Source organism: Mustela nivalis (assembly GCF_964662115.1).
Source record: "Mustela nivalis genome assembly, chromosome: 2".
NCBI lineage: Eukaryota > Metazoa > Chordata > Mammalia > Carnivora > Mustelidae > Mustela > Mustela nivalis.
Genome location: NC_139021.1, coordinates 132015204 through 132034316, shown reverse-complemented (window position 1 = coordinate 132034316; position 19113 = coordinate 132015204). Strand labels below are relative to the sequence as shown.

The 19113-nt window shown below is 49.9% G+C and overlaps 1 protein-coding gene across 8 annotated transcripts in view; it reads left to right on the top strand.

Annotated features, from left to right (window-relative positions):
* The window catches only part of LRRC20 (leucine rich repeat containing 20), a 107828-nt gene that overhangs the window by 58851 nt on the left and 29864 nt on the right, over positions 1 to 19113 (top strand). For all 8 annotated transcript variants that reach the window (XM_082715598.1, XM_082715595.1, XM_082715600.1 and 5 more), the window contains one exon: positions 5278 to 5427. In XM_082715598.1, the coding sequence (XP_082571724.1) occupies positions 5278 to 5427 (150 nt within the window). The remainder of the gene's footprint in view (positions 1 to 5277; positions 5428 to 19113) is intronic.

The following is a 19113-nucleotide window of genomic DNA, read 5'->3' as shown; positions in this document are numbered from 1 at the left end:
CCTGGCACACAGTAGGGCTGTTACAGAGAAGAAAGGAGAGCAGCAGGCGTGAATACGTTCTAGGCCCTCTGGACCTTCAGAAGGCGGCGGGGGTGGGCGGTGGCACATGCGTCTGTGATATAGGTCAGTCGACCAGATGAGGGTGCTGAAGCCCGGGCTGCTTGAATTAGGGACTGGAGAAGGGGAGTGTGTGTGGTCAGGATGCTGCGTGGGTGGCCCAGGTGGCAGAAAGGAGGTTGTGGGCTGGGCATTCCTGGGCTGCTGTCTCAGGGAAGACTGCTGCTTTGATGACCCTTGGAAATAACTCAGATGGCCTTATGGCTTTGCGTCTCTTCTGCCTCTATCACGAGCACTTTCTCTCCCGACTGTACAATTGATTGTACAATTGACTGTACAATTGTACCGTGCAATTGATTCTTGGTGCCTGAGTCCTGAAAGTTCCATCTCCTAGCTTTTGCTCTGCTCCAATAACAAGAGAATTTCTTTCTTTTCTGGGTCTTTTTTATTTCTTTTATTGAAGAGGAGCTGGCTGCCCTCAGTTTATACTTGAATTTGCCAGGTTATTTTTTCCAATAAAAGCAGTTTTTATGATAAATTAACTTTTCTATTTTAAAAGTAAAATATCAGTATATATGCTTGAGAAATATTTTTATTGAAGTAGAGGGTGGTACTTTGCCTGTTTTATGTAAAAGAAACATCGGGACTATAAGTAATCACCAATTGCTCCAATCCTTTGTAATAACTGGTTAACATTGTGGTTATTTGGCTCTTTCCCAGGCATATGTACTTTTTTACTTAGTTTTACAAGTGTTATAGAGTGCATATAATTTTTTTATTCTGCTTTTAAAAATGCTATAACTTGAATTATTAAACAAGAAAAACAATGGACAAACGTAGGTCTACAATACTACTTAAGAAAGTCTACCGACATTGGAGAGGGTGGGGGAGAAATGCCCGAACGCCAGATAGAAAAAAGGCAAGAGATGTGAACAGGATCTGTCACAGGGGAAATAAAAATGGGTAATTACCCATGAATGATAATCCATCTCATTATTGAAAGACTTGCTGATTAAAAGTAAGGGATACCATTTCCCCTGATTATATTAGCAAAGATTTTTTTTTTAATGATCCTCTTACTTATTGGACAGGATGTATGTTAATTGGCATAAATACTCTGGAAAGCAGTTTGACAATACATGGGGAGCCATATGTTTATTTGTTTACTAATTATATTTTTCCACTTGCAAACACCATATGTTCTTTTCTTATCTCTCCCTGGTAGTCTTCATTTTTTAAAATTGAATTATGTTGAGAACTTTAAATAATAAAGATAACTTTTTAAAAAATTATTTATTTATTTATTTATTTATAAGAGTGCGCCTGAGCTGGAGAGGCAGAGAGATGGGGAGAGAAACTCTCAAGCGTGGAGCCCAATGTAGGGCTCGATCTCATACTCCTGAGATCATGACCTGAGCCAAAACCAGGAGTCAGACACTTATCCAACTGAGCAACCCAGGTGCCCCAAAGATAACTTTTTTTAAAGTTTATTTATTTAAGTAATCTCTATACCAAACAGGGACTTAAACTCATAATCCTGCAATCAAGAGTTGTATGCTCAACCAACTGAGCCAGCCAGGCACCCCTGATCATAGCTCTTTATCCTATCTGTAAATCCTTTTCGCAATCTGTTGCCTTATTTTTTTTTAAACATCCAGGTGTGCTGTGTGGTTTATACAGTGGGTCTGTTGATCTGTTCATTGTGATTCTGTTACTGCTCATAGGTGACTTTCTAGTCATCTTCACTTAGGAGGTTGTGTAAATATTAAATTCTGTTCACTTGTGATTTTTTGTTTGACTTCAAAAATATTTCAAGTATAATTCTCTCTAGAATTTACTTCTGATTCTTTTTTTTTCTTAAATGGGGAAGAGGGGGAGGTCAGAGGGAGAAGGAGAGAGAGAGAATCTTAAGCAGGCTCCATGACGTGGGACTTGATTTCACAACTCTGAGATCATGATCTGAACTGAAATCAAGAGTCCAACCCCAAACTGACTGAGCCACCCAGGTGTCCTAAGTTTGCTTTGATTCTTAGGTTAATTGAGAGTCTCTTTTATTTTCCCAGAATTCTTAACTGGCTGTTGTGATATCAGTTATTAATCCTTCCCTTCCCCAATTTATTTATGAGGTCTCCTTTGGTGTTTATTAAATTGTAACATGTTTTTTATAGGCTACATTTTACAAACGATTTTCTTTCTATAATACATTTTTCCTGTTGCCCTCTGTTGTAGTTATTGTAGCCTTAAAATATTGGTCATCCCCTTACCTTCTCCTCTCTTAGGGAGCCTTGCTTGCTTAATTCCCTAGCTGAAATTTAAAAGCATTTCAATAAACGGTTTTGGGTTTTAAAGTTAAAAAACTAAAAAACTTTCTGGATATTCAGTAGGAATTACATTAAACAATCTATAAAGTGATTTTTTTTAAAGATTTTATTTATTTATTTGACAGAGATCACAAGTAGGCAGAGAGGCAGGCAGAGAGAGAGAGGGAGAAGCAGGCTCCCTGCTGAGCAGAGAGCCCAATGCGGGACTCCATCCCAGGACCCTGAGATCATGACCTGAGCTGAAGGCAGAGGCTTTAACCCACTGAGCCACCCAGGTGCCCCTATAAAGTGATTTCTGAAACAAATCACTATCATTTCAATTTTTGTCACTAGCGAGCATGTTCTGTATGTTCACATCCAAGTCTATTCTTTTTAGCATTTCTTAATTTTTTGAAAATTTAAATTCAATTTAGTTGACATAGAGTGTATTATTAGTTTCAGGAGTAAAAGTTAGTGTTTCATCAGTTGGATGTAACAGTGCTCATTCCGTCACATGCCCTCATTAACACCCATCACCCCTTTAGCCCATCCCCCGCAGGCACCTTCTGTCCGGCTACCCTCAGTTTGGTCCCTATAAGTGAGTCTCCTATGGTTTATCTCCCTCTCTGATTTCATCTTATTTTACTTTTTCTTCCCTTCCCCTATGTTCATCTGTTTTGTTTCTTAAATTCCACATATGAGTGAGATCCTATGGTATTTGTCTTTCTGTGATTGACTTATTTCGCTTAGCATAATACCTTCTAGTTCCAAAGATATCTTTGTGCACTTTTCTCCTTAATATTGGTTAGATACATTTTCCACTCTGGTTATCTCTATATATTTCATATTATTATTGCTGTTTGAAGTAGGCTTTTTAAAAATTATATTTTATTGCTGACATGTGGGACAACTACTGAATTTTGCGTATGTATTTTGATTAGCCACTTTGCTGAGACCTTTTTAATTTGTGTAGTTTGTCAGATGACTGCTTTGGTTTTTTGAGGTTACGCAGTCATTTCATATGCGCATGATAATCATTCTGTCTGTTTCCAGTGTTTGTGTCTTTTGTTTCTTTGGCCAAAACTTCCAAGATCATATTCAGCGATACTGGTGATGGAAGGCATCCTTTATTTTGCTCTTTGCTTTCAAGGGAAAGCTTCTGACATTTTCCTTGATGTTGCCTCTAACTTGAATGAGATCTGTCGCTTTTACCCAAAGGGGCTGCTATAATTTACAACCACAACTAAATTCTTTTCTAGCTCTAGCCCATTGCACATCTGGCACAAAGTACTAGGAGACTAATTGTTTGGATGTGTTTGTTCTTTCTAGAATCCCTAGCCTCCTCCAAACTTTGAGCCTACAGTGCTAGTCTGTTTCCAGCCCTTGATCTCCCTCTACCGAAAGCCTGACTTCCAGGGGATTCGTTCCTCCCTAGCAAGACCTCAGACCCTCTTCTGTCAGCCCTACTGGCTGATGTAAGAGCCAGTGCCTGACATTGGACAGTGGCAGGGCTAGAGTCACTCATGCAGACTCCCCAGTGAGCTCAGAGCCCCACTTGGGGCTCTACCCCACAACCCCAAGACCATGACCTGGGCCGAAATCAAGAGCCAGATGCTTAACCAACCAAGCCACCCAGGTGCCCTCGGACACTTCTTAATAGCATGCCCTATAGAAGACACCTATGGATTCTCAGTTGTCTAGACTTCTGCCCTTGCCCATCTGTCCCCTTTCTTTTCCCAGCCCAGCTCTGTGAGGCTGCCAGTCCCCCTACTTTACCCTCCGAGCATGCTGGGACACTGCCGGCTCTGTGCTCTGGAGGTCTTCCCAGTCCAGTGGGAAAGCAGACAAAAAACAAGGCTATCATGGCACAAGATGAAGAGGTCTCATTCCTGCTCTGAGACTCCAAGCCTGGAGCCACTAACTGCCTAGAGCAGCCAGAAAAGGTTTTTAGAGGAGGTGGCATTTGAGCTGCTCCTAGAACAAGAGTAGAAATTCTATGAGGTGGTTGAGGGAGAAGGGCTTCAATTATGATTTTTTTTTAATGATTCTATCCATTTATCTGACAGAGAGAGAGATCACAAGTAGGCAGAGCGGCAGGCAGAGGGGAAGGGGGAAGCAGGCTCCCTGCTGAGCAGGGAGCCCAATGTGGGGCTCAATCCCAGAACCCCGAGATCATGACCTGAGCCAAAGGCAGAGGCTTAACCCACTGAGACACCCAGGCACCCCCCAATTATGAATATTTTGACAGACTTCCCATTTACTGTTGCTGTTCAGAATGGGATCTATAAAAACTACTTATCATTACTGGCATGTAGGAATATTAACTAAATTTTGCATATTTATTTTGGAGCAATCTTTAAAGGCTTAGGGGCCCAGGGGAGTCCAGCCTCTTTGGGGCCAAGTCAAGTTTGCAGAGAGACTGGTCAGTGCTGTCTGAGTTGGTTAGTGCTCCTGAGGTTCATGGGTTGGAGGAGGGTGATCCCAGTAGTGGGGATGGTTCAGGAAGATTTCCAAAGAGGTGGGATGGAAGCTGGCCTTGAAGCATAGAGAGGATTTGGGTAGAGTGGGAAGGGGAGGGTGAAGTGGAGGAGGGGGTTAGAAACGGCATCCCCACCCCCACTGCGCACCTGCCAGGCATTTTGTTAGCACGTTGAGTCTTTTTCATATTTAACTTTCCTGACAACTCTGCTTGGTCGATGGTTCCAAACCCACGGTTCTGGGTGCCAGAGAGAGAGGGCTATGACCCATGGTGATGAGGGCACTTGGGAGAGGGAGGGCAGAATTCCGAGCCTGGCCCAGGGGAGATGGGCGAGAGAGAAAGGAGGTGGGGAGCAGAGGCGGGGTCGGGGGCCTCATGGTGTGGGGCGAGTCCCCGAGCAGCCAGGGCTGACTCTGCTCTGTCTCTGCTCTCTGGCTGCAGATCTGGCCGAGTGCAAACTGGTTTCCTTCCCCATTGGCATCTACAAGGTCCTGCGGAATGTCACCGACCAGATCCACCTCATCACGCTGGCCAACAACGAGCTCAAGTCCCTCACCAGCAAGTTCATGACCACGTTCTGTCAGCTCCGAGGTAGGCCCTGCTTGGCCCCGCTGGGAGGGCATGGCCAGCCCTTGGCCCTCAGGTGCCAGCTCTGTGTGGACAGTGTCCACTCGGGCCAGGGTCCGGTCAGCTAGACTCTGGAAATCATTCCGGGGAGAGGCTTCGAGTCTGGAACCATGTCGTCCCTATGGCCTGGAGGACTGTAAGCATTGCTCCTCTGGCTGGCTGGCTGTGAATCAGATCAACCGATGGTCAAGGGTGTGGGGTCCCGGAGTGACTTTCTTGTTCAGAGCAGACCAGAGGACGGTGTGGGGCCCTGACGCCCATAAGTAGTTATTTCTCAGTAGGTTTGAACCAGTCCTCTTTGTACCCTGCCACCCTAGCCCTGGTTTCCTGCATGCCTAGCGGCCGGCATGTAGCATCATGGATTCTCTTGAAACAGCTTCTCTGGCTGGGCGAGCCAGGTGTGGTGGCTGCTGCAGTGCCTGCTCTGCTCTTCCCTGCAGAGCAGCCCCTCTACCTTCCACGAGAGTCCCCTGCCGCTCGGTGAGCCATGGGTGGGAAAACTGGGGAGGGCCCAGGGATCAGAGGAGAGGCAATTCCTGCCTTCTAGAATTCTGTCTGGTAGGGGCATGAGACAGGTCAGGGCCTGTTTCAAGAAACCAGTAAGTCACATGCTGATGCAGCAGGAGGTCACGCACAGGCATACCTCACACGGCTGATTCCAGGCCTTGTAGGGGAGGTGAGGGCATCGGGCAGAGCCCCGAGGGGAGAGGGAGGCATGACCTGGCAAACGCAGCCCGGGGACAAGAAGCAGGTGGTATAAGGCTCGGGAACGGTCTACAGGCAGGGCCTGGAAAGGCCACCGGCTAGCTGCACACAAGTGGCCCAGTGGGGAGGGATTGGTCTGTGTTGTCATTTCTGAGTGATGCTCACAGGCCTCGCTGCTTTGGGGCCTAAACCCCTGGGGGGGTGGGGTGGATCCTAGGGCAGCACTTGGCTCCCTGGAGGCACCCTGGGCACTTTGAACCAGGCTAACTTTCCCCGTCTTCTGCCCTTTTCTCGTGGCTGCTTCTCTGCACCGGCAAGAGGGGCCCTCACAGCCTGCAGGCCCCGTGGACCACTGTGCTTGGCCCTGGTGGAAATTAGGATCATCTGGGACAATTTTACACAAACATAGTCACCTTAGCTCTACCCCAGAATGTCTGAGTATGGGCCTGGGCCTTGTGAGCGCGTTTTAAAACCTGTTCCAGTCATTCTGAAATGCCGAAGCTGAGGCCATGGCTCGGGTTATACATGCAGATACCTAAGAGACTAGCGTGTGAGCGATGAGCATCAGGACTTGAGCTTGGGCAGCGGGTGGGGGGGACTGTGACAAACTAAAACACACTCCACTTAGCTTCAGCCAGATATGCCACGAGAATGTTCTGTTTTATTCAGTAGAAGCTAGAGAGAGGGGCTTAATGGGGACTGTACCAGTTTTTATATAGTCTGGAAGCCGATAAAACTCCTGCATGGTGGATCCAGCCCGTGGGCTGTAAGTTGGAAGACTCTCCCATGGTTGGAGACGTTTCTGCCACGTCCTTTGGTGGCTGGGAAAGGAAAGTCAGGGAGAGGAGGCTTGTTAGGAATCTCAGAGCCACACACCCACATGCTCCACCGTGCAGGCTAGGGCTGTCTTTCTGGGCCCTCCTGCAGTACCCCTTGGGTCCCCTAGAGATGTTTGCTTCCCAGAGGAGAGTAGAAGGATCAAAACTGCATGGCGGGGCTTGGCAGGGACCTCCAGGAAGGCCAGCCAGCTAACACCCGAATTCGCTTGTGTTTCCCTTCATTCCGCTTTCCCTTGGGTCCCTGCCGTGTTCCAGGTGTGTGTCTGGAGGCTGGGGAAGAGACTGGTAGGCCAGGGTGTCCCTTAAGGAGCCCAGGATCTCCTGTGCACTGGTATGGACGGCGTGCTGAGGCCGCTGGGAAGGAAACGTTGCCATGCTCCCTGTGGCATGAGTGGCGTGGGCAGCAGGTGGGCATGGAAAGCAAGGACTTTCAAAGGACTTGACATTTGGCAGCGCCTTGGGGGATGAATAAGTAGGCCCTCTCTAGGGAGCACGGTGACACATGCCAGAGAAACGCGCCTGGAGCCCCACACCTTTGTGCCTTCGCTACAGAATTGTTTCTTATAATACCCTTCCCGTCAGACGTCCGTTCAAGGATGCAGTTTGCACTCCCCCCGTGTGGCTGGCCGCCCTCCCCCACGCCGCCCTGATCACAAAGGGAAAGCTGTGCTGTGCACAGTCATCGGACCTCACAGAGGTGGCGGTGGCAGTGGCAGCAGCCGATGGTGGGCTGGTGACCAGGGGCAGGGAGGGGCTGGAGCTGAGAGCCGCACCTGGCTCCCCGAGCGATGGCCCTGGGCCCCAGCCAGGATTTGTGGTTTCTCTTTCAAATCGAAAAAATGCTCCCCTCCCTCTTTATGTATGAAGGGAGAGCTTGAATAAGGCTTTGCTGGCCTGCCAGCTTCCTCTTCTTGGTTCTTGACAGAGGAGGCAGACTGCCTCGGTGCTGAGGAGAAAGCCACCTGCCACATTGTCTCCGGTGGGCGCCCTGGGGACTGGCTTCTGTCAGGCTCATAGCCCCCTCAGAGTTGGGTCATCTTTAAATGACTCCATCATCTTGATGCCCTTTACCCATGTTCTAGAAGAAGAAAGCCTGCGGCACCAATGGAATCTGTGCAAAGAGCAGGTGCGCCCTATGGAGGGTGTCTCATTGTCTGACTCCAGCTCCTCTGTTCCCTGTTCTCCCAGGTGCCCGTCTCCCCACTTCCTCCCAATCTGAGCCATTCAGCTCTTCTTATGACTGGGCCCAGGGCCTGCACACCTGTGGAAATCCACAAAAGCCACCCAGATGAGAAGCAGAGGCTGTTTATTCAGAACTGGCTCTGGTGCGGTGGTGGGGGGTGGGGAGCCAGCAGCTGTCACCGGCATCTGGCAGAGACTCAAAGGCAGGCAGAGGAGTGGGATAAAAGGGAAGAGGATAAAAGGGAAGGCTGTGCCCCGCTTGCAGGGGAGAGGAGAGCTGGAGGCAGGCCAGCTCGCAGCAAGCAGCCCGTGGGATTGGTTTGGGTACATTTTTGCCTTTCTCCAGTTGACCCGAAGTTGGACATTGGAACAAGAATTAGGGAGACTGTCTGTTGGTAATCAAGTCCTGGCCATTTTGGGGGCTGATTGTTCTGGGAGTCATAGCTGGCTTCCTGGAGAGACTGCCGTCTGAGTCCCTGTGAGTGTGAGTGAGAGCAGACTGGCAGCCAGGGCCGGTTCCCACAGAGGCTGGGTTGGTTCCCTGGGTGGGGGGCTGCAGGGTGGGGGTCGGCATGCTGTCTTCATAAGCGACCTGGCTGCTGTCTGTGTGTCTGTTCAGTTGCTCACAGCCGGCCTCTCAGCTCTGTGCAGCAGGTCCTCGGGAGCACCTTTTGTGGCATGACTGTGGGCACGGACACGTGAGTAGTAACCTGAGGGTCCAGATTTGCGGGGCACTTAGCCCTCAAAGCTTCTCGCGGAGGAACTGACATGTCATCTCAGTTAACCCTCCTAGCACCAGCCATCTGGGTGGACAGGATGACAAAGACCTAGACGTGGTCCTTGAGGAGTCCCCAGTCTCTCAGGGGAGGCGGGTATGGAAGCAGACCGCCACCTAAGCCCCGAGGGGTGGCACGGCAGGCATTCACTGCAAGTGTGGTTGGCAGGCCGAGGAGGCGAAAGTCAGGGCTGCCTCGTGTGCGAGCATCGGGTCGCTGGGGCCGCCAGAACAGAACACTGCCACCCAGGCCTCCACCAACAGACATTCATTGCCTGCAGTCCTGGCAGCTGGGAGTCAGACATCGAGGAGTCGGAAGGTTGGGTTTCTTCAGAAAAGACCTCGCCTCCCAACACAGTCACACTGTGAGGTGCAAGGGGCTAGGGCTTCAACACAGGAACTGGGTGGGGGGGACACCAAGACGAGGGGCCGGGCTGTTCGGTGTTCAAAGCATGGACACCCAGTTCTGGGGCGTGCTGTCTCCTGTTTCCCTCTGATCCTACTCTCTCTTCCCCTGTGACTGTGGTTGGAGGCGGCCGCTGGGGAGCCCCGCAGGAGATCAGGGGGTAAGAGAGAAGCAGAGAAGCAGCTCAGTGAATACCTCCCATGAGGCCCACCTCATCCCGAGGTCACTTCCCTTGAGGCAGCCTCCACGTGACTATCTCATCCCAGGGTTGCTGTGGGTGGTGACAGCTCCCTGCTCCGTACCCAGGGTTCCTGCACGATCCTTTGACATTCCCCTACAGCTCCCTATGCCTCTGTAAACAGCTCCTTGCAAATAAAGCCTTCATGATTGTCCTAATTGGAGGGTGCCATCTGTTCCTGGTTGGGGTCCTGACTAAGGCTCTTTGCCACTTATTAGCTCTCTAAGCCTGGGCAGGTTGTTGAATGGCCCTGTGCCTCAGTTTCCCCCTTAGTATCATGGAATGATGACGGTAAAGTCTTTACCTCATAGGGCTCCTGTGCAGATTGGCTGAATTCATCTGTGCATACCCCTGGGGTGGGGCACTACAGCTCCACCACCTTCCACCACAGGACTTGGCCCACAGCAGCCGGTGTTCAAAATGACGCGCTGAGCGGCGAATGAGCGACTTCCCCATCACCTGGTCGGTGGAGTAATGACCCCTACCACAGATGTCCACGTCCTAGTTCTCACCACCTGTGACTCTGTTATCTTATGCAGCAAAAGAGACTTTGCGTATGAGAATAAGCTGAGGACCTGGACTTGGAGAGAGATGCCGGGTTAAGTGAGAGGGGCGTGGATGTCCTCCCGAGGGTCTTCACGAGGAGGCAGGAGGGTCCGAGAAGGAGACAGGATGGTAGAAGCAGAGACTGGAGCGGTATGGCCTCAAGGGCCTAGAAGCCAGGAAGGTCAAGGCACGGACTCTCCTCTAGAAACTCAAGACCATACATAGCTCTGTAACGTGCTTGTAGTCCTCTGAGACAGACCGTGGTCTTCTGAGCTCCAGAGCTGTAAGAAGAGAAGCGGGTCTTGTTTTACGCTGCCTGGTTTGTAGTCATTCGTCACAACAGAGTGGCAGGGGCCTCCTGCCTCAGTGTCCCCACTTTGCTTGCTTTTCCTGTTCTCTCACTTGACTCCCACAGAACTGTGCCCCGAAGGAGAAACCTCCTCCAAAGACCCACCATGGCCCCTTCTCTGCGGCGTGTTTCCCTCGGTGCCTCCCAGCGTTTGATCCCTCCTAGGGCACACGGGCTCAAGGCAGCTGGTGCTCAAAACTCCTCTGTGGGTCTTGCTCAGACCCCCAGTAGCAGGCTGAACTGTCATAGTGGGGCAGAGCAGAAGACCTGCTTTCCTCTCCAGTGTAGCCCTGGGCTGGGATGTGGCAGGGTGGGACCAGCTGTCCTTAGAAGGTCTAGGCAAGCGTGCATTGCTCCAGGAGGATCCTTGGCAACAGAAGACCCGTTTCTTTGCTCTATTACTGCGTGTCAAAGCACCCTAAGGTTAATTGGTCTCAAACAACAGTGTGCTATTCCTTCCAGCTCTGTGGGCTGACTTGTCTCTGCTGGCGGTTCTGCTTGATAGTGTAGACTGAGGTCACCTGTCTGGGCAGGGAGGCCCCTCAGCCTCCAGGGCCTCGATCCCTGTGGGATCGGATCTGCTTGGACTTCCTCATGGCACAGTGGCTGGACTCCCCAAGGAAGGAAGTGTGGGTAGTGCCCAGCTTGATGGCCCTGAAGTCACGTCTGCTGCATTCCATGGGTCAGAGCGGTCACAGGGCCAACCCAAGTTCAAGAGGTGGGAACTAGGCTCTACCTCTTGATGGGAGTTACTGCAAAGTCTCAGTCCAAAAGGCCTGAAGCACTAGAGATCCCACCGAGCCATCTGTGGGTGGCTTTCAGGATTTCTCAGCCGGCCCTCTGACGGATGGCACTTCTGCCATTCCTTATTTGCTCAGCTGTCTGCGGCCGCACTTTGCCAGCCACTGTGCTAGGACCCTGGAGGAACTGGTTTACCACTGGGGTCCAAAAACCTCGCCCTGGCATTTCCCAGCTGTGTGACCTTGGGCAAATGATTGAATTGCTCTGAGCACTCCACTCCCCGTCCATTTCTCTAGTCACTGTAAGACTGTAAGGCTTCCTTATACACACACAGTACAGTATTCCAAGGGTCAGAGAGGGAAATAGGGGAGAATAAGTCTCCTTCTTATTCCCATCTCCAGATACCCATTTCCTCCACCCCTAGGCAACTTACTTTACCAGTTCTAGAGATAATCCATGCCAGTGTGAACATAAATGTATTTAAATGTTAGTCACATTTCCGGTGTATTGCCATGGGCAGGTACTAGGAAAAGCACTTGGCAAGTATGAAGTCATTTAAATCTCAACCTTGATCATCGCTTTGTTTCTGATGAGGAACCTGAGGCAGGGTCCGGATCAGGAACTTGCCCCAGGCCTCACATCGAGGAAGGAGGGTTGGGACTGCGGGCCCACAGCCAGAAGCCCGTTGTGGAGCTTCTTGTTTTGCTACTGGTCTTTTTCACTTAGCAGTATATTTTAGCAGGTGGCCCCTGTTTGTACAACGAGACTCCCCTTATTCTTTTCCTGAGGCAGATGGTTAGCAACTTGGCTTTCATGAGTTCCAGACCTGGTTTCCCTCCCCTTCCTTGTGTCCGTCCATGCAGATGTGGCTTTTAGAAACCTGACTTGTCTCTTGGCCCCTCTGTTCGCTGTGGCCAGCAGCTGTCTGTGTGCCAAGCGTGGGCCAATGGAAGGACACTGACGACCTCACCCCACCAGCCCGCCGCCCCGCAGGGGGCCCTGGCAGGCAGGAACATGATTGCTCATTGATGCAGGGTCACAGCCAAGGTCCTCAGCGGGCAGGTGTTTCTGGGGCCGGCACAGTCCCTTGCTGCCCGGCTGCCTAATTACTGCAAGCCGGCTTCGTCTGCCCTTTCATGGAATCAGCAGGCTTCCTCCATCCCCTGGGGTCAGTCCAAGGCCTTGGAGTCCAACCTGGCTGTTGTCCAAGATGAGGAGAATGCGGAAGTAATAAGAAGAACTTGGGGGAGGAGAGGTCCATTAAGCAGACACCAGAACGCACACTTCAGCAGGGATGATAAATAAGGGAATGTCATGACGGGCTGCTCCTAGACCGCGGACAGTGTTGGGAGCTGGATGGAATAGGTTTCCTCCCAGATCCCCCATCCATGCTGGGAGCCCAGGTAGTTGGACTCTGAGCCCTGGCTAAGAGAGAGCAGAAAGAAACACACGGCGCCCCCACTCACACAGCCCTCATGGGGCCAGAGGACCTCAGCCCTCTGCGTCCACAAGAGAGACTGGCCAGGCTGGTGCACCGTTGTGACTCAACAATGTAGAAGTGTGTCGTGGCCCCCAGGTTAAGCAGCAGGGCCAGCCGTGGCTGCTGTGGTGGGTTTCTGGAAGGTTAGCCCACCAGTGCACCGGGTAGCTGGGGTCTCGCCACACCTTTGTTCTTCCTCTGACGTGGATACATCAGAGAACACCTCAGGCATCCAGGGTAGGGCGACATAACGTCCCGGGGTTAGACAGGGCTAGAACTTGGATGGGTGTGGTGGATTCCATCCCAAGAAACCTGTGTGCTTTGCCCTCCCTCCCCTCTTAATGGGGGCCGGGGAGCTGCTGCCCTTGGCTTGGTTCCTGCTCAAAACTCACCAAGTCCACTGCGAACAATGTGGCATTTGGAAACTCTGTAAATTCCCTAGCCCAGCTAGGGGTGACACGCAACTGACGAATTATTGAACACTGCATCTGAAATTCATGTGCTGGCTAATTGAATGTAAATTTTTCTAAAAAAGCAAAAAAAAAAAAAAATACACTCTCTAGGCCTAGTTGATTTCACTGGAGAACTCTCAGAAATGTTTAAACAAGAACTAGCATCAATTTTACATAGCCTCTTCCAGAAAAGAAAAAGGAAGGGCATTCTTTCCAGCCCATGCTATGAAGCCCGTTGAGCTTTGATTTCAAATTTGGATAAAGACAGTCATCAAAGAAAACTATCAGCTGGTGTCTTTCATGAACTTAGACACAGTAATTTTCAGCAACACATTAGTGATCAAATACAGTAAAGTATAAAAAGCATTACGTGCCACAGCCAAGTGGGATTTATTCATTTTTCCAGATGTGCAAGTGGGATTTATTCATTTTCCAGATGTGTCATTTGAAAAGCTTTTGAAAAATCAGTGTTTTCTCTCACATCAAAGACTAAAGAAAAAGAATCATGTGATCCTATTTGTTGATAAAGATAAAGCATTTGACGGACTAGGAGTACAAGGGAAGTGCCTTAAATTGGTGAAGCCCATCTATAAAAATCCTATAGCTAACATCAGACTTAATGTTGAAATGTTTTCCCTGTAAATCTGAGAACAAGGCCAGGATGTCTGCCCCCATCCTGAAAGTTTTAACTACTACACCACACAAGATAAAGAAAGGCATAGATTAGAAATTACGAAATAAAACTGCCCCTCTTTGGGGCACCTGGGTGTCTCAGTCGGTTAAGTGTCAGCTCAGGTCATGATCTCAGGGTCCTGGGGTCGAGCCCTACATCAGGCTCCCTGTCTGTGAGAAGCCTGCTTCTTCTGCCTCTGCCCCTTTCCCCTACTTGGGGGCATGCTCTCTCTCTCTCTCTCAAGTAAATAAAATCTTTTTTTAAAAAATTGCCATGATTTGCACATGACATGATTGTCTGCATAGAAAACGCCAATGAATCTACAAAACAAAACAAAACAAAATCAAAACAAAAAACCCTCCTAGAATGCATTAATGAGTTCAGCAAGCTCCCAGGGATACAAAATCAACACAAAACATGCAGACTTACTCTCGAAATGCTTCCCTTGGCTTCCTATCTGATGGAGAGTAAACCCACTGTCTTCCAGACGTCTCTGGGGTCCTGTCTAACCTGGTCCCAGCCCCCCCAACAGTGTTCTTCTTTTGCTCCCCTCTCCTGACACACTGCCCCCTTTTCTGTTCCTTGGATGTGTCAGGTCTTCCCTACTTTGGGGCCCTGTATGTGTGATTTCCTGATAGCTTTCCCCTGGGCTCTTTCCTTCTCATTCTTCACTCTGATCTTAAGTGCCTTCCTAGCCATCTGAAATAATCTTACTTATTTATTTGTCCCCCCCCCCACACACACACACGTGTATAAGCTTGTTAAGGGGAGACGCTAGTGTTCCCCACACCCTCCCCATGGTCATGCAGCAGTTAACCCCATGGCCGGTGCCCAGTGAGTGGGGGTCAAGTGAGGGCGTGTGGGCTGTTCCGGTGGCACCGTGTCTCAGTGACTTTCCCATAAGTCACGTGTCCCAGCCGCACCCACCTTTTCTTTTATTTTCCCTTTCGATTCCTGCTTTAATGTTTGCTTTCAATTTGGCTTCCAGCAAAGGCTCCAAATTCCAAGAATTAAGTCTCATGGGTCTTATACCTCCTTAACAGAAAGAATGCCATTGATTGAGGGCTTTTACTTTTCAAAGGGTGTCCATTTCATGTTCAAGTGCCAGGCTGAGTGTCTAGGGGCTGCTTAACTAATCCTATCTATCAGGCAGCCTGTCTGCAGTTAACAGCCCTCTGTCAGGGCTCCCTCTCAGCCCTGCTGTCCACGGCACGGGAGACCTTCTCAGGGGGCCTCAGCAGGAGGCCACAGACACAGGAGGAGAGGGACTCCATCCAGGTCAGAAGTAGGGATTTGCCCAGTCTAGTCTCTGAGAACGGCAGGGTTAGAGAAACAGCGCTGGAAAAAACAAGGTGCCTGAGGGGCCCTCTTCTCTCGGGGGTTCAAATCCTGGTTTTGGGAATTGGGGGAGGAAAGTTAGACCTGGGGGAGAGGTTGGGGTTTGACCTGGGACACATTACTTTATCTCTCTGCAAACTGGGGCTCATAAGTTATGAGAAAATGAACACATTGATTGCAGGGAAGCCCTGAGAACAAGTACGTGAAACACGGCAGTGCTCAAGAGCTTTTAGTGTCCTTATTACTTTTTTAAAAAATATTTTATTTATTCATGTGAGAGAGAGAGAGTACAAGCAGAGGGCAGAGGCATAGAGAGAAGCAGGTTCCCCACCAAGCAGGGAGCCCGATGCGGGACTCGATCCCAGGACCGTGGGATCATGACCTGAGCCGAAGGCAGACGCAACCACCCAGGCATCCCATGTCCTTATTACTTTTTGTTATCAGCCCCAGACCCCATGAGCTGAAGTTTTGCTGTCCAGCAGGAGAGCTCTTTCCTGGAATCCCTCCCCAACTCCAGCCTAGCACCACAACACTTAGCCAAGGCAGCAGGAGCCTGATTTACTGATTCACTGATTCACCCAAGGGGCCTGACATAGCCTCAGCCTCTCAGGAGCACCTCCAAGCCCCCTTTGAAGCTCAGCAGTGGAAAGCCCCCGCCTTGGGCCCCAGCTTCAATGCAGCCCCTTTGATGAGCTTAAGGCCTTTAAGGACCCATCCGCCAAGGGTGCAAGATCCTTTCCTGGGGCCTCACACTTTTCAAAAAAGTTTCTGAGCTGTGAGAGAGGCCACCTTCCTGGCAGATCCAGCCCCACCTCCTTGCTGGAGCCTTTCCTCTTCAAGAGCCTGTTGCTAAAGAAGGCTGGACTTCAGAGAGCAGCCTTTCCTGGGGGGCTGGAAGCTGGAGCTGGGCTGACTGTATCCACAATTTTCTTAATCTTTAGAGCTGTGATCCCCAGAGGATGCAGTAACCGATGCCTTGGAAGGCTGCCTAAGCTCTGTTGAGTGAAAAAGGCGGGTCTCAAAAGAGTGTATAGTCTATGATTGCATTTTTTAAAAACATTGATTGATTGATTGATTGATTGGGGCTGGGGGAAGGGTAGAGGTAGAGGGGAAACAGACCCCCTGCTGACATGGGGCTCAGGACCTGAGTGGAAACCAGTGCTGGTGCCCCTACATTTTTGTGTTTTGTTTTTGTTTTTTTTTTTAATCTATCCATCCATCTGTGAGTATATACTTTAAAAAAGATGGAAGAATGAAGAGCAAACAACTCTGATACTCTCTAGGGGTGGAAATACTTGGGAGTTTCATCTTCTTCTGCCCCGTGTTTTTGTGAGGTCTTTATTTCTACAAAGAGCGCGCACTGCTTTTGTAAGCAAGAATACACATCTGAAGTTCAACGAACCATATCAGTCGGGATGGGCCGGCTGCACCTCAAGAACCAATAATCCCAAATCTCAGGAGCTAAAACAATAAAATGCTGTAGTTCCAATGGGCATGGCGTTTGATTTCTGCAACAGTGATCAGACCCGCCGAGTGCTAGGCTTCCTGCTGCCTTCAGTGATGACTGAGGGCTGGGCCCTGCATTGCCTTTAGCGTAGTGATGGCACAGACAGGGTCTCTGTGCAGATGCTCCCCATGTTCCTGGAGATTTATAGACAAGGGAAGGGGAAATGGAATGAGCACCCCCTATCCTCCGGGAAGGGGGAGGCATCCAGACACCAAGATGGGGCCAGGGCTGGGTGAAGCGGAAGGAGGGGCGGAGTCTGAGGAAGGCTGAAGACCCTTCTATGGGAAGCCCGTTTGGCACAGGCTCAAGGCGGAAGAGCAAGGTGAGCCCCTCTGCTGGGAGCCCTGCCAGGATCAGCCCGGGGTGGGGGGGTCCCCCAGAGCCAGGGAGCTAGCAAGCTTTTTATCTGACTGATGGCACTCTCATAAATGCTCTGCATGTCCTGCCCCATCTCTTTCCTGCCATTCAGTAGCTTTTCTCTGCATCTCTGTCTTGCCCCAGCTATGACTCAAGGGCTCTGCATATATTCTTCCCTCTCACGCTCCTAGAATGAACGTAATCGGGAGGCTTTTGTAGAATCACCGGCCCTCCTCTTCCAGCTGCGGGAGGAGCAGGTGGACAGGAGCTCTCTCTGCCTGGAAAACTCTGTACACATTTCTTGAGCCGGGCCTGGAACTACGAACAGTGCTATGAGTTCAGTAGATGGAAAGATCTGACCCTTATCAAATCCCTGCTCTCTCCAGTTCCTGGTCGCCCTGGGGTAGGGAGCCACCACACACCTATGATCTGGGTTTTCTGGACTGTAAAATGATTTATGTCCTTTCTCTTTCCTATACCTTAGGCAAGGACAGAGTTAAGTGTGTATTGAGCACCTGCTATGTGCCAGGCACTGTACAAGTATCATCATCTTCAATTTTCCTAGCACCTTGGCAGAGGTGACTTTTATCATCTCTTTTAGAGATGAACGAAATGACTCAGAGAGGTTTGGTGATTTGCTCAACATCACACAGCTAGGGAGTGGGGCAGCTGAAATCTGACACTGGATCTGTCTCATTCCAAAAACACTGTGGGCTGCTTCCAAAAGGGTGGGTGAAGGACTTTATAAGCAGAGTTGAATGCAGAGAATGATGACAGACCCATGAAAGACTTAACTCTTCGAAGCTTTACAAAATGTCAAGTCCCTACCTGTGGAGGGCCTAGGTTATCAGAAGGCCAAGACTGCACCATTACCCAGCATGATTAATTAAAAAGTACAAGCCCAACAAGACATTTCCTGCCTCCAGAAAGGTTTGCCTGAGAACCACCCTGAACAGCAGGCTCTTCTTCCTAAGCTCCTTTGGCCCTAGGGACTTTCTGTTTTGACTCCATTTGGTTGGACCCCATTCTGGGAAAAGGCAACACTCATTCCTATCAAATTTCAGACGGGTTGTTCACATTCACACATACCATGATTTGGGGTTAGCCCTGTGTCAGGCTGGGAGCAGCAAGAAGAATTTGGGGCATTTGTGGTCAAGTCAGCCTATGGCAATCTTTTTGTTCCTTATCTGTCAAGTCTTTCCAGAGCACCCTCTCCGAGTTAGGCCCGGTGCTGGGCACCCAGTAGCTGCCTGCAGTGGTGGCTGCTTCTTCCAGTTCTGAGGCAGTTTGGGGCTGTCATTAGACTCAGGTCCAAAATGCTTTCATGAGAGAGTCTCTCTTTTTTTTTTTTAAATAGCAATTTGGGACATGTCAAAAATTGAAGATTGGCGCCTGGGTGGCTTAGTCGTTAAGCATCTGCCTTTGGCTCAGGTCATGATCTCAGGGTCCTGGGATCGAGCCCCACATCGGGCTCCTTGCTCAGTGGGGAGCCTGCTTCTCCCTCTCCCACTGCTTGTGTTCTCTCTCTTGCTGTGTCTCCTTCTTTCAAATAAATAAATAAAAAAAATTTTTTTTTTAAATTGAGGATAACAGCGTGCCTGGGTGGCTCAGTGGTTTAAGCCTCTGCCTTCAGCTCAGGTCATGATCTCAGGGTCCTGGGATCGAGCCCCACATTGGGCTCTCTGCTCAGTGGGGAGCCTGCTTCCCCCTCTCTCTCTCTGCCTGACTCTCTGCCTACTTGTGATCTCTGTCTATCAAATAAATAAATAAAAATCTTAAAAAAAAAATTGAGGATAACAAAACCAAGAAAGGGGAGATTCCTTTCCCCGCCCCCATTGCTGTGATGCTGGGCCGTGCTTCTCAGCTCCCCACTGCTTCCCAAAGTCCTCCGTGTTCACTGTCGCTTCAGGCAAAGAGCATTCTCTTCCAGGTTTGGGCAGTTAGAAATACACGCCTAGCAGGTAACTCCTTTCTAATTGGACTTCTGCGTTCACTGGCAGTACCTGACATCATCTGCTACATCTGTCTGTCCATCTGTCTGTCTCACATACTTACACAGGGC